Here is a 14,609-nt window from a genome sequence, read left to right on the forward strand (position 1 = left end):
AGCGCCATACGCGTCGCTCTTGTCCTGTGCATCGAAAATAATCCAACGGTTACAACCCAATTGAATGAATCTCCTTAGTTCCTAGTTTTGGAGCGTTAAATATGTGAGTTAAGTCCAGATGCACTTCTCAGACCATCATGGAAGAAGGTTGAAAAAGCAAACGCGTGACGATACCTCCAAATGTTCCTCAATTACAAAGGCGCTTTGGACAATGCACAAGGCGAGCATCAAGGGCTTACTGAGAGCAATTGTTTATGAGTATCTAGTCTATGAGTAAAACGTATCTCAGGATATTCTCCGGATACCCGGTCTGAATAGACCATAGACTATAGCCTTGTATAACGGACTCTGGTGAATATGTGGTATTGCTGATGCTGCTGATGCTTATGGCCATTGATTACCCATCGTGATTTAGCAATCTCTCTCTCTTCTTTTCTTTCTACATAAGGCAGACCCTAATCATCCTGACTTAAAGTCTAGCATTGCATGCAAACAGCCTTGCACATTTCGAAAAAGAAAAGAGGACGAGCTCCAAAAGGACGAACTGCAGATGGGCGTAAAGCAATTGGACGAAGAGAGAGAATGACACAACATGGCCGTTGCTCGAGATTCCTTGGTCATGGGGGATATGGTCAAGAAGAGAACCTGTAGATTATGAGGCGAGTTATATATTCTATGCAAGGTGGAGGACATGGTGCAATGTGCTCTATCTCGCAATTTTGTCTCTGTGCACACTCTAACACTCTACAACCAACATCACTACAAAGTACCTTCCTCGCCAGCATTCCACTACACGCTACGCTAACTACAGTGATCATGGTACAGAGAAACGAATGTACATTCTACAACTGTGTCCAGGGACTGCTGGATAAGAAAGCGGCAATCCAAACACAGGAGCGTCGCATTGATCAGGGTCTCCCGGTCAGGGACGAGGACAGACCTGTGCCATTGACCAAGTCAAAAAAAACCACTTGATTCGGTTGCACTCAACGGTGCCAGTTCAAGTGAAAAACGTCCTTTTAAATGTGTTCGTTCAACTTGAAAGGCGCGAGGATAGAAGCATGGCTTTCATCTGCGTCTGCAGAAAGCCATTCCTGGTAGGGGATAGCCTGAGCAAGCATTACAAGCGGGTCTGCGCCCATTCCACCATCCTGATCAACGTTTCAGGGCTTCAACTTACTGACAGCGCTCAAGTTCTCCCTGATGATTTGAAGGTCGTCAATGCCTCAGGTACATCTGATGACGAGGTTGATGAGGAGAACGACAAAGGCGATGAGGCGTTTAGCGGCAGCAATGCACTCATATTCAACACTAACGACATTTCAATGACATTTGATTCAGGAAGAGTGGTTGGTGCAGCTATCCGAGAGTTCATGCGGAGCTTGGGCATTGTAAATATTCAACAGCAACATGCACAGCGCACGCAAATCATGGCGTTTCAAGAGCAACAGCGCACGCTGATCACGGCCATGGAGCAACGGATCCTGAGCTCTATTGCCCAGATTGCAGCAGGTCAAGGGCAGGGGCAAGCTGCGCAAGCTGCTTCTGCTTCTGCTTCTGCTTCTGCATCTGCTTCTGACACCGGACCTTCCAATCCGGTTTCTACAAGTAGAAAAAGAACGCGCTCTGACGTCCCTCATTTTGGAACATTTAGGCCCCCTAGTTGTATGTCTCCAACTGAAAATAAATAAAATAAAAATTGCGGTTTGGTGGAGCGAGTGTAGATCGATATAAAAATTGGGCAGATGTAGAAATGGGAAAGCGCATGGTCTCGCCTTGCTTATCATTTTCCACGATAGTGAAAGCTAGGTAACTCCCTATGCGTCGGCATGCTTGCAAACGATTGGAGTATCTGGGGTGTCGAAGGATCTAGGGTGAAAAGGGTATTTTATTGGGCGGACGCTGCTATCTAGTTCTCAACAGTGCGTTGGATATATTGTAGAAACTGGGCGAAGCACTGACGACATCATAGCATACTAAATCTAGCGTTAAACCTTTGCAAAGATCCACGATAGTTATTTTGAGTCGTAGAATACTACTCCAATATGATCACAAACGACTGTCTGTTTTCTCTTTTCCATGGCACCTCGTCATTCAGCTTCGGAATGGAATCTGGCTCAATCCTGCCTCTTATTGGACTGGACAAAGGGGTAGATTCTCCAGCGACGAGGAGACTGATATGTGAATCTACATATAGACCTAGTATGACATCCCGTTATCACCGCACTACTGGTAGTCAGCAATTTAATGCATCGCTCAGGTGTGTCAAGAATGTAACACACCTGGTATCAGAGAACGGAGCTGAACTACAGCTTATATCAAGGAAGCGAATTGGGGTGATGTGTGATAGGTGCAAGAGCAACCTATTAACAATTACGTATTGAGTACGGTGGCGCGTGGTCGGGGCAGAAGGAAAAAAGTGCGGGCTGGTATAGAGAGAGAGATGTACAAAAGTGTGCACTGGTAGAGAGAGAGAGAGATGTACTAAAGTTTGCACTCTTGACATACCTGGGCGACGCAGTGCGGCGATAACGGGGTGTCAGGTGCTTAAGCACTTAGAAACCCAGGTATTCCAAAGCACAAAGTGAAATGTTCTTCTCACACCCTCCGTCAGAGCTCTAGTCTTACACCCTGTTATTTTATAGCGAAACAAAGATAATCTCACGGGCATATAAAAGAGGCTCTATGATTAATAATCTCACGGGGGGTGTAAGAATAAAATCTTACGGAGGGGGGGGGGGGGGGGGTGAGATTATATTCTTCCTGTTGGTTGTCAGTGATATCTTGCATGGAGTTCCGTGTGGGTTGTAGAATAGAAACAGCAACTCAGCCTGTCAATTAGATTCTCCTCTACTACTCAATCGATGCTCACTTTTATTTTTCTTTTTCTTGGGGGTATATTGACGAAACACGTCGTTACTCAAGCAGGCGTCGGCTTGTCCATCTGCTCCTCCTTCTCCTTTTCCATTTCCTTGCCCTCCGCGTCGTTGGCGCCAGAAGTCTGCAGCATGGGTCCCAACAACGATCCCATCCTCAACCCCTGCCCAAATTCCCCATACTGCTCCAATACAAGTGGTGTCATTGGCACATTGCTGTTAATCCCCTTACTACTGTCGTCTCCTCCTCCCGTTACTGTTACTGTTGCCGTCGTCGAAGGTACTATCGCCAATGGCGAACTCTGCAACGATTTCTGCTTCCCTCCTCCTGGAACATACAATGATCCCTCATTCCCGCTTCCGCCTCCAAATACGACACTGACCGCACTGCCCCGTCGACTCGCAGCACCCTTCGAAACCAAGTCATCCTCCACAAGACCATGGTGATGGCGTCCACTCGTAGCAACAGCAGTGGTGCTAAGACTACTATTGCTAGACTTCTTCGTCGGCGTCAGCGCCCCAGATCCTCCACTGCTGCCACCATTGCCGCTGCCACTCGCTCCAGGACTCGTCCGCATCAGCATCATTGAAAGCATCCCAGGGCCCATTGACTGGAGCGTCAAGCTCGTTGTACTCCCGTTGCGCGATCCAGACCGGGATTCGGATCTGGATCCAGTCAGTTTAGTAAATGCGCCGTTCCCAAATCCAAAGATCGTGTGACCAGAGCTGGTAGTCGATACTGGTAATGGTGCCACTTGTGCTGATGACTCCGTACCTGGACCTCCTGCTGTCATCATCGCCGTCACTTGTGCGGAGTATTGGGATGCTGTCGCCGACATTGTGGGCAGAGGCGGAGGTGTCGAAGCCGCGGGCGCTGTTGGACACGTTCCATGATTACTGCCGCTCGCTGCCGCAGAGCTCGCACGCGATCGAGATCGAGACCGAGAACGAGTAAGCGATCCTAGTCCAAACAAATACCCAGAGCTGCCCTCTCGACGGGGCTCTCTCGATCGCTCCTTCTTGCCGCTCTCCACATTAGACAACGCGTTGCTGGACGGAGCAGTCCCATTCACTGCACTCATATTTGCACTGGCGCCACCAGCTTCGGAGTTACTGGTCTGCTTTGCATGGCCCCCACCTCCAACTCCCAACGACTGAATCATGGACTTAATCGTTCCTGGCGTAGAAGTGCCAGAAGTAGATTCAGAAACATTATTCCCCGAAAAGTTGTTCTGCCCCTGCACGCTGCCTGTAGAAACACTCTCCAATCCAGCTGCCAAAGCACTTGCAAGCATCTTACCCTGATTCATCATCGCTTCCATATTAACATCATTCAAGAGCGTCACATTCTTGTACGAAAAACTCTCAAACTCAGAATCGATGCTCAGCGAACGCTGCATAGCTGTACCCCCGGTGTCATAATCATGGTGATAATCCGGGATATCATGATGGATATCATGATCAGACTCCGGTTCGACCTCTCGGGCTCGCGATGCTTTGCCAGAGTTGGGATGAGATCGGTTGAGCTCGTTCTGTTCCTGATTATGATGGCTCAGATCATGGAATCTTTGTTCTTGGCCAGAGGTCGCCAATGGCTCGACAGACTGCTCAAACTGCTGCTGTTGCTGCGGCTGTTGCATATCTTGATTGACCTCGGAGTTCTTGAGCGCCAGAGATGACGGATGCATTGGCAAAAGAGGTGGCAATGGCGGCAATTGCTGCTGCAGATGCGACTGTGCTGACCAAGTGAACCCACTGGCTTTGAGACCCTGGCTGGTCGGCTGCTGGTGTGGTCTGCATTCGCTAGCCCTTCGGCTTGGGGCTGCAGATTGCAGCTGTGATAATACTGCTCCAACCTCACCTCCGTCTCCGATGCTAGAATCAGCATCATCAGGTGGCGAGGGCAAAGGTTTATCTATTGGCCACAAGTCCCGTAGATCAGTTACTCCATTTGCTTGTCGATACAAATCGCCATGTAGTGCCAACTGATCCAGGCCCTTTTCTTGTCCATACGCGCTTGCCAGCGCCGATCGACTTTCTTGACTCGTAAGCGGATTTTCATAGACGTGTGGTGCAAAGTAAGCACATCCATCTCCATCTCCTACGCTATCATTTTCAGTTCTTATAGGAGGCGCAGGTGTTGAAGCCAAGGACCGGTGCTGTGTCAGAAGCCCATTCTCGATCTGCTTTGCAAGCGGAGACCCAAGCGGCTGCTCAATTAAGAACGGTGGCATCCCTGCTCCGGGTTGAGAGTTCACTGGCGAGGCGGGTTTCATGCGATGGATCGAAGAGGATGGAGACAATGATGAAAGCGGTGAAACGCCGAATCCAGGTGAGAATGAGATCCGGTTCGACACAGATTTGGATCGGCCATGGTTCATCAATCTGGGCCGGACAGTTTGTATCGAACTCTGGTCGGCTGCGGTGGGCGTAGTCGCTGCAGAATCCAGTGACATGGTCGACGCTGAAGGCGTCACTGTCACAGGGGTCGCTGCAGGCGATTCAGAGAAGACTGTTGTCGATTTCATTACGACCTTCGAACCAGCTTTCAAATCGACATCTATGATCTGGGATATGGACATTGTCGTGCTTCCTCCACAGACTTGGCCTGAAGAGATCTCTGCAATGTTGCCATTCGATAACCGCCTGATATCAGGTCTGGCGTTTCGCGCTATAAATGAATAGATGTCGAGGCCAAGTTAGATATCATAGTATTCTCGTAGCGCGATCAAGGCCGAGTCTGGATGTTCCTCCTACCATCAAAGTAGCTAGTGTCCATGTCGTCGTTTGGTGCGGGAATAAATGGCGCCTCCTGGTTTCTGATGTTCTCCCAGTCAACACCCCGGAAGAACGGATGCGCCTTTAGTTCAGCAGGCGATGGCCGTTGCGAGGGATCTCTGCTCAGCAGCTTGTTGATCAGGTCGTGAGCCTCCCACGATAGCCCATACTCTGGCCACTGTATATCTAGATGTAGATGCGATACATTACAACAGAAACAGTTAGCTAAACTACTCTCATCGTAATCACATATTTTCCCACAGGGGGTGCTCTTGGTGCAGTACCATGGTTGAGGATATTCTTAAATATTGCCTCGGGTGCTTCATCCATGAACGGTGGATATCCCGTCAAAAATTCAAATAGGCAGATTCCAAGTGACCACCAGTCCACAGCGGGACCATGTCCAATACCCAATAAAAGTTCCGGGGCAAGATAATCGGGTGTCCCAAGAAGAGCTTTGCTGCTCCCGCGATGTCTCCTTGCAGCCCTCCCAGGAATGGCACTCGTGGGGTGAGCGGACGACAGAGGTGATACAGGGGACCCAGCGCCCTTGTTCGGTCCAATTCCTTGGCTCCTTCCATGAGTGCTTTCGACTGTAGACGACTTTTTCGCGGCTGATCCCTTTGCTGAAGAGTTGGTCGTAGTCCTGGATTTGTGTCTACGGGTTAGGGATGGCGCCTTGTACTCGTGCAAGCTGAACATATCATCCTGATCGGGGACAGTAATGCGACTCAAACCAAAGTCGGTCAGCTTAATATGACCTTCCGCATTGACCAGCATATTGTCCGGTTTGAGGTCGCGGTGCGTGATGCCGTTCGAATGCAGATATTCAAGAGCAAGGACACACTCTGCGATGTACATTTTGGCCATATCCTCCTCGAAAGACTCAAAGACAGCAAGCAGCGAACTGAGGTCTCCACCGATCACGTATTCCATCACAAGGTAGAGGTAATCCTTGCTTGCAAAGGCATAGAACAGCTGTACAACAAATGGCGTTCGCGTCAGGGCAAGGACGCGTCTCTCCGCCAGGACATGGCTGACCATGTTCTTACGCACCATATCCGCTTTCTTCAAAATCTTGATGGCGTAGAGATCTTTGGTTGTTTTCTTCCTAGCCAGATACACCTTGCTATGAATGTCAGTAACATTAAAAAAAAAAAAAAAAAAAAAAAAGTCGTGTTAAAGCTACTGTTACAGTCTCATCAATTCTGATATCATGCTCATAGAAAAAAAAAAAAAAAAAAAAAAACTAACCCAAAGGCTCCACGGCTGATAGGCTTTATGATCTCAAAATCTTGAATACTCGGCACCCGGCTCTTGTAAGGAGGCGTCGAACTGTTGAAAGGTGGGGATAGAACCCCAGCTGGTCCATTACCAAACAAGCCACCGCGACTGGACTCACCATCTCCAGAGTTGCTCCTCGATTGACCTGCCAGATTATTGTAGCTATTGATGCGTTGACGAGACACTCGAAGAAAAGCTGCAAAAATTGTGCTAAAGTTCTTGCTGGGCTTCTCCGAAGGCGTAACTGGGAATGTTGGGGGTGTCCGCATAGATGTACTTGGAGTTGATACAGAACGACCCTTTCGAGACAGAGAGGACTGGATTGGAATGCCTCCAGCATTTCCTCCGCTGGGTCCGAATGATGCGGCCTCTGATTCTACATGCACAAAATATAATGGTTAGGGACGCGGTTAAAGTGTTACGAATATTTTGAATAAACGATAGTATGCAAACATGGTTTCTCAACCAATATCAATATCATTACCATGGGCAGAGAGACTTGATCCTGTGCTTTCCCGCCGCGTGTGGTTGGAAGATGAGCCTTGATCTGCCCGGGAGCTCAGGCCTGTTCGTTTTCCAGAGATGCCCATCGTCGTTTGAGAGATTGGCAGTGACAAGGGCGGCTTTGTAGAGCGACTTAGGCCATCCTTTGGCTTTGCCTTGGACTTCTTTCTACTTCCCCAAAAGGACGTCGAAACTGATTGCACCTCGCTTTGGGAGCTAATAGCGCTCGCGCTTTGGGACCGACTAATAAATCCGTTCGCATCCACCCCAGCATCACGAGCGGTAAGTAGAGCCAGCTGGTCCTGGATGGTCTGCATCGTCAACAATTTCTCGCGGATGACATGTGCAATCTTTTTGGAGATGCTGAAGAGCTCGCCATCATATGCAGAGTTGCGCGACTCCTGTAGAAGACCATTGATCTTGTGGTGGTATTTCTCTAGCTTGCGGAGCGCATGACGAGGGTTGGACTCGAGTACGAGGCAAGCCTTCTCGGACAAGGTCTGGATCTTCTCAGAGTCCTTTAGGCTGTGATAATCCATGTATGGTCGGTTCATGGCTGCAATCACTTCCCGACGTTGCCAGACACACACGCTGAGTTTGCCGAGCGCGTGGTTACAGCTCTCCAGCTTTTGGCTGCACTCGTGCTGTAGCTTGCACGTCTCACTGTGTCTGTCCAACAATGACAGCAAAATCTCCTCATCGCAGATCCTGCAAACCGTCAGACTCATGTCGTTGTCAGTCATATTCGTAGCCAAGGTCTGTTGAGAGGTCTCTGCTCTCATTATCTGTTGCGGAGAGGACGAGTCCATAGTATGGGATCTTATCAACGAGGTTGGAGTTACGGACGAACGGCGGGGAAGTTTAAGAGGGCCAGGTTTGTTACTTGTTGCCAAAGGTGATGATAGCCCAGAAGACGAGGGAGAATTTGGCGAGAGCTGAGATAAAGACAAAGGCGACAGGGGAGACATTGACTTTTCATTTTGAACTTCAAGCTGCTGCTGGTGCTGCTGCTGGTTGAACATGGACTTGATGGACTTGAATAAACTGAGAGATTTCTTTCGCTCCGTAACCTTTTTTGGCTTGCTGGGAGCTCCTGTGATACCTGAACTGTCACTCTCACTAGCAGCGTCTTTGCTCTCTACCCTATGCAGACTTGCGTCAAATGACAGAAAAGACGCTGAGCTCGGAGCTGGGGCTGCAATCGTAAACGAACGCTGCAGAGAGGACGGTGCAAGTATAGCGTCGGATGCTGGCTTTGGCCCTGGTGCTGAAGTCGCCTCTGAAGCAGTGATCGATGAACCACTAGTCGGAGGGGATGCAATGATGGGCTTGATGTCTGATGTTGCTGTCCTGGACAAAGGCGGCGCCGAGGACCTCTTGCTAGACATCACAGGCAAGTTCAGCACAGATCTGGTCGACTGCAGCTGGATTTCGCCTGTGGAAAATGAGTTCGCATGCTGAGCGACAACGCACTGCGAAGGAGCAAATCCCTCGCTCTTAACAGAGAGGCGCTGCTCCAACGAAGACCTGGACGTTGCTGATGTCTTTGGTGACCGACGTACAACATTGACTCCCTGTGGCTCAGTTGTAATTGATGTCTGAGTCTTGACCTCGGTATGTGAACCTTCCTTGGGCTGCTCCGTGGGTGTTGTGGCTGCGTTGGGCGTTTCGTCGTCAGTCAGCTGCACAGGCATGGCAGGCGAAGGCAGAGGAGACCAGTCTGCATACGGTAAAGGCGAGTTTTGTTCCAGCAGTAAGTTGCCTGAAGGTAGTTCCGCCTGCGATCGCTGATAATCCTCGCTTAAATGTTGCTCGTGCTAGAAACGAATCAAATTAAAAGAGTAATCTGGCGTTAGGACGATGCTCATTTTAAAGAACAGGATTTTTTTTATAGGTTCCATATAGGCGACTGACCAAACGCTCTGCCAAGCGACAGACAGGAGCAAACACATATACTAGCTTCGTCAAAAGATCCTCGGCTTCTGCATTCCCAACAGCCATTCGGCGCTGACGATCCATGAGTGTTTGGAGCGACTTCATGATGTCCACTGCCTTGAGAGGGTGTGCAATGATGGCTGCGACAGGTGTGTGTAGGATCTGCTGGGATATACACTCGATTGAGATCAACAGGGTCGTGTGGGAGCTGGCAAGAATCGTGGGTGGCCAACTGTTGGATGCAATGATTCGCCGGGAAAGAATGGAGCGCTTCCGAGATACATCCCTTAGACTGGATTCTTCCACTTCCGTCATGACACCAGTGCCTAACACAGGCATGTCAATCGGTGCAACCTTGCTGTCCTGTGAATTGACCCTGACGGAATCGCCTTGCCCGCTGGCGCTCCTCTCACCCTCAAACGCCTCTCCAGAACTGACAATAGGACGAGGAGTCGCGTTCCTTACTTGGCCTTGGTCAGAGCCACTGACACTATTGTGGCGAGAGGAATTTATCGTTGCCGTCTCCTGATGAATGGCTGGTACCCTGTCCAGGGGTCCGATATTGGCCTCATACCAGTTGATGCTGTCTGTACGTTGCTGAAAGGAAGATCCTCGAAGATCCTCACCATTCCATTGGTTAGGCGAATCCAGGCTGGATCCGTTGTCTGCGCATTTGGGACCATAAGACTCCGGAATCTCTTGCTGGAAAGAGATGCATGCAATGTCTCTGTCGCGCTTACACTCGTACCAGCCATCCAGGACGATACGAATTTCGGCATCACTTTTCGATTTCGCCTGCACCATCTCCTGAATCAAAGCGTTCGCTGCGTTAAGCTCATTGGTGTCATCCATAAATCCGATCTGAGAGACCAGGTTCTGTGGGGCGTTGGCTGATAGGTCGGGAAAGAATGCAGGCAAAGAGTTTGATGCCGCAATAGATATGCCACCAAATGCGCTCAGTGAGGGAGACGACAGCAGCTTGTCAAGCTTTCCTGATCCATGTCCAGTGTTCAATGCAGTCGTAGGATCCGAATCGTATTCAAGGCGGAGCGGTGTACGTGGAGCTAGCTGGAACCCTCTGATTGGGGCCCGCTTCTGTTTCCCATCATCGTCCGCATCAGAATCTGAAAATACTCTGTCGACCGACTTTTTCCTGTTCGCTGGTTTTCCTCCCCAGCAATCAGAGTCGCTATCGGTCGAGTAATAGTTCTCTTGATCTGAAGCCAGCACGCGAACCAAGTGCGATTTTGGTGATCCTTGGGGGGAGTCCTTGAACATCTGTCCGCTCAACACGTAAACAGAGTGATGCCGCTGATAAGACGAGGGAGAGGATGCTAGTGATGATGTCTTTCTGGCGGTCGGTATTTCCGTAGGCTGCGACGAGCTGGTGGCTGAGTAAGGAGATGGGATGTTGAGAGTCACGGGAGAGGTTGGTGGCGAAGAGTCCTGCTCCTCCTGAGACGACGACTTGTGGAAGTCAATAGATCTGTTGAAATCCCTCTGCCGTTCTATTCCCTGTGCTCTGGTCCGTGATGCTCCGTGAATGTGAATAGGAAGATACTGGTGATAGTGGTGCGAATTGCCATAAGATGACCTGGTGGGTGCTGACAAGGCAACGCCATTTGATTCAGACTGTGGCGATTGCGGCTGAATAATAGGAATGAATCGATCGAATGCCTCCTCGCGGACTGGTGTGGACGAATACTGTTGCGCTGCAGCGTTACTTGTATCCATATCTGCGCCCGTACCAGCGCCTGAGGCAGTGCTGTCGACGGACGACCTGGGCCTATCGCTCAGGGACCTTCGTATAAAATTTGAGGTAATAGTGCGTTGATGTTCTTCTGGATAATCATCCTCATCGCCTGATCCTTCACCGCTTGCCGGATCGATGTCATAATTCCTTTCGTGTGGAGCCACATAGCCTGAGTGTGCGTCCACACTGAGGTTCTCCGTAGACGACTTTCCGTCCCCGTTCTCCGACTGAGTCATACCCGGGTTGAAAACGTTCGACAGAGGTGACTGTAGCTTTTCCTGGTTGGATAGGGACCGCCGAAGCCGCGCTTTCCAGCTGATGCTCGAGTGCGGTGATGATATGGACGACGCGGATGACATGAGCGGCGATCCTGAGTTCGGAGAGGGCGACCCAGAGTCACTAGATGCACTAGGACTATACTGATATTGGTCCGGACTGGTTGAGTTCTGCTTTATGTTGACGGGCGATAAGCGAAGCTTAGTAGCAGTAGCATTTCCGATCGATCCCCTCTTAGCATGTAATGAGGCACGAGGACTGGGCGCCGATTGATCCAGACTATCGTCAAATCCATAAGTTGAGTTGGAGAGTATCGATCCATTGTTGTTACTCGATATGAATAGATGCCATGAGCTGTCGCGTGATAAAGGCTTGCTGTGGTCCTGTATACTGGCAGAGACTCGACTAGGCGAATGAACCAGCGGCAGTGATCCTACCTCAGTTACTTTAGCTGTAAGCGAGCCGCTATGCGTCAGATTAGGCGATGTGGTGAATGAAGCCGGGGACGGAATGTTGGAGCCAGATAACGTTGTTGTTGTTGTTGCCGACAATAAAGTGTTACTCTGTGACCCATTGTTACTTCCGCCTCCGCTCATGTGGCTCCCTGCTTTGAGCTGGGTGTTGAGCAAGGACCGGTACGCTGAAATGCTCAGTTCTGCGCGATATTGTTCAATATCCTCGGGGTTCGACATGACCGAAGGCCATGCATTTTTCTCCGAAGAGATCGCCGTACTGGGCTGGGTAGACGATGGTGAAAGCTCCAATGGCGCCTTTCGGGCTGTTTGTCCAACGCTGACAGTTCCTAGCGACGAACTTTTAATTCGAAGTGCACTATTTACGCCAGTTATCCGTGGTGGCGACACAGAGAACACTACTGCCGCTATTCCTGCAGAAGCATTCGTTGTCGCTAGCTTGGGTCCGATTTCTAGGCCCAAGTTGATCATCGTCCGAGAAAAGGAGGGTACGGATGTAACGAGGCCGTGTTAGTAATGTTATATAAAGAAGCTACCCCCCTCCCCTTTTTTTGCTAAAGGAGTCCACAGCACTTTTGTGGATACATCGGAGGGTTATTTTATCAGCGCCCTTTTGTTTCCCAAACTTCTTACCAGCTTGAACCTCGCTGCCATCGTTACCCCTTCTAACTTCCCGTGGTAGTGGGCCAGTCGCTGATCGTACCCTCCATATTTTGGGGTGAGTGTCCTGGCTTACTTCCTGCGAAGAAGAACATGCGGAGGCGGTATCCTCACGCTTCGACTCGATCACAGGTTCTAATATTGCAATACGCTTTGCGGCCTGCGGCAATGCCTTTGATGACAGCAGTTCGGGACACGAGCCCGCCGGATCTGAACACTCCTTTCCATGGGTCGGAGCATCCTGGTTGTTTATGGTGGACTCATCCTGTATCCAGTGTGGAGCTGACAATGGTGTCATCCCTGGTTCAGATTCACACCCCCTTATTGCTGATGAGGCATTAGGGCATGGCGCCTGGAGTGATTTGGAAGACAGAAGTGGAGACGCTGTAGCAGTTTTGGGAACAACTACTGCAGCAGGGTTGGTGTCTGTGAAGGTGACGGCGACAGCGGTGCTATCAGCACCCTCTCGGAGACTTGCGCTTGGGCCATGACGAGGGCCAGTTGGGGTCGGTGCGCTCGTGACTGGTAGGGACAAGGTGCGCTTGTGATTGGCGGTCATTGAGGGTCCGGGCGCTGGAGAGGGGAACGGTGCAACGGTTGGATTACTTCTGATCTCAGGGACAAGACCTGAACTTGTTGCAATTAGGCTAGCAGATACCGAAGCTGGCGCAGGTTGTGTACCGCCTTTGCTTTTGAAAGAAATGGATGGGACTGAGGAGATGGAGTGCTGTATATGTGTTATGACACTATTGTTTGCGCCCTCCTTTTTGGCATTATCGCTGCTCCCGTTGTACATCTCTTGCTGAGTCGGTAGGACGGAATGCTGTGGTAGATGTTGCGGCGCTTGCAATTGGTGAAAGCGGTTTGGAAAGAGGAAGAAGTGTTTACTGCTGGCACTACTGCTGCTGGTATGAGAGTTTTGTGGAGCCAGAGGGTTTGGACTGTCTGAGTAGTGGTGCTGGTGGTGGTTCTGCTGGCCACTTTTGCTGCTATTCTTGGAATCACTATTGCCCCTGGCGCGATTGGTCAGGGTAGGAGAGGAGGCGGATGAGGAGAAGGAGAAGGAGCCGCTGTGTCTTTTCCTGTCCTTTTCAGAATGTTGTAACGGCGGCTTTGAGCTCGTGACAGAAGCCTTTGGCGAGCTCGAGGAAGGCGATGTCGAGTGATGCGGAAACGTAGCGTTCTTTGGCGTAGTAACGGGCGTGGTGTTTGCAGACGAGGAAGGCCATACGAGGCCTACAAGGCTATTCCTTCGATCGCGCCATGTCAATGATATGGGGCGTAGGCGTTCAGTTGGGGCGTCGGACTCGTTTGGTGGTGCCGGGGTGGATGTGGACCGGCGCATAGCTGGGGATTATTAAGGAGAGGCGCGATTTTTTTTTTTTTTTTTTTTGGTTAGAAAACAGGTATTCTCATCAGCAGTAGAAGAGCTAGAGTCAAGTTGAAGTGAGGTTAGAAGGGATGGCAAAGGCTTTAGAGGGGACAAAAGGGGACCGAACCATCTGAATCTAAGCATCAAGTCAGCACAGCGAATGGCGTGCAATGGGATCTCATGGAGGAAGGGATGTGTCCAGAGGAATCGCTTTAGGAAGCACGCGAGGCGAGGTGAAAATGTGCGGCAAAGGCAAGTAAAGCAAGGAGTGTGAAAAGAGAGCAAAGCAAACAGCAACGACAATCACGGACAGATCGCCACTGCCTGCTCGAGCTATGCTCAATATAGAACCGATAGCGAACTGGGATGGGCAACTAGCCCGTTTTTTCTTAGATTCATTGGCAGAGGAAGGAGTTAAAGTGGGAGTGAGAGTTCGACAGAGTCAAGGGAGAGAGGGACCAAAAGGGAGGACGGGACAATCATGCAGGACAGAAATGTGCTCTCTCGGTGGTGTCCAATGCTTTAAAGCAATTGGGAATTGGCCAACTGATGTGTATCTTTGTGAGGGTAAGAGTGTGTGGGAGTGAAGTGTATGTGTGTGTGGGGAGGGAAATGTGTGAATTTTTATGTTCATGCCCTGTTGCCTGTTGTTCAGGGAGATCAATTAACATTACTTTGATTTGTGCTGCCTGTTGCAG

General features: G+C 50.2%; 2 protein-coding genes across 2 annotated transcripts; one reads left to right on the top strand and one right to left on the bottom strand.

Annotated features, from left to right (window-relative positions):
* Nucleotides 1-699: 699 nt before the first annotated feature.
* On the top strand, nucleotides 700-1,894 carry BC939DRAFT_443900 (uncharacterized protein; the record flags this gene model as incomplete). Its single annotated transcript, XM_051554600.1, is given in 3 exon segments — nucleotides 700-921; nucleotides 939-1,230; nucleotides 1,342-1,894. 3 exon segments carry the CDS (start codon nucleotides 700-702, stop codon nucleotides 1,689-1,691), a joined length of 864 nt encoding a protein of 287 aa, XP_051414824.1. The 3' UTR covers nucleotides 1,692-1,894.
* A 3,710-nt stretch (nucleotides 1,895-5,604) lies between these two features.
* On the bottom strand, nucleotides 5,605-7,207 carry BC939DRAFT_394467 (kinase-like domain-containing protein; the record flags this gene model as incomplete). The annotated part of the gene is made up of 4 exons (XM_051552158.1): nucleotides 5,605-5,840; nucleotides 5,939-6,114; nucleotides 6,355-6,779; nucleotides 6,905-7,207. 4 exons carry the CDS (start codon nucleotides 7,205-7,207, stop codon nucleotides 5,605-5,607), a joined length of 1,140 nt encoding a protein of 379 aa, XP_051414825.1.
* Between the last annotated feature and the right edge of the window lie 7,402 nt (nucleotides 7,208-14,609).

Source organism: Gamsiella multidivaricata, assembly GCF_025024155.1.
Source record: "Gamsiella multidivaricata strain RSA 2152 chromosome Unknown BC939scaffold_15, whole genome shotgun sequence".
NCBI classification, from domain to species: domain Eukaryota; kingdom Fungi; phylum Mortierellomycota; class Mortierellomycetes; order Mortierellales; family Mortierellaceae; genus Gamsiella; species Gamsiella multidivaricata.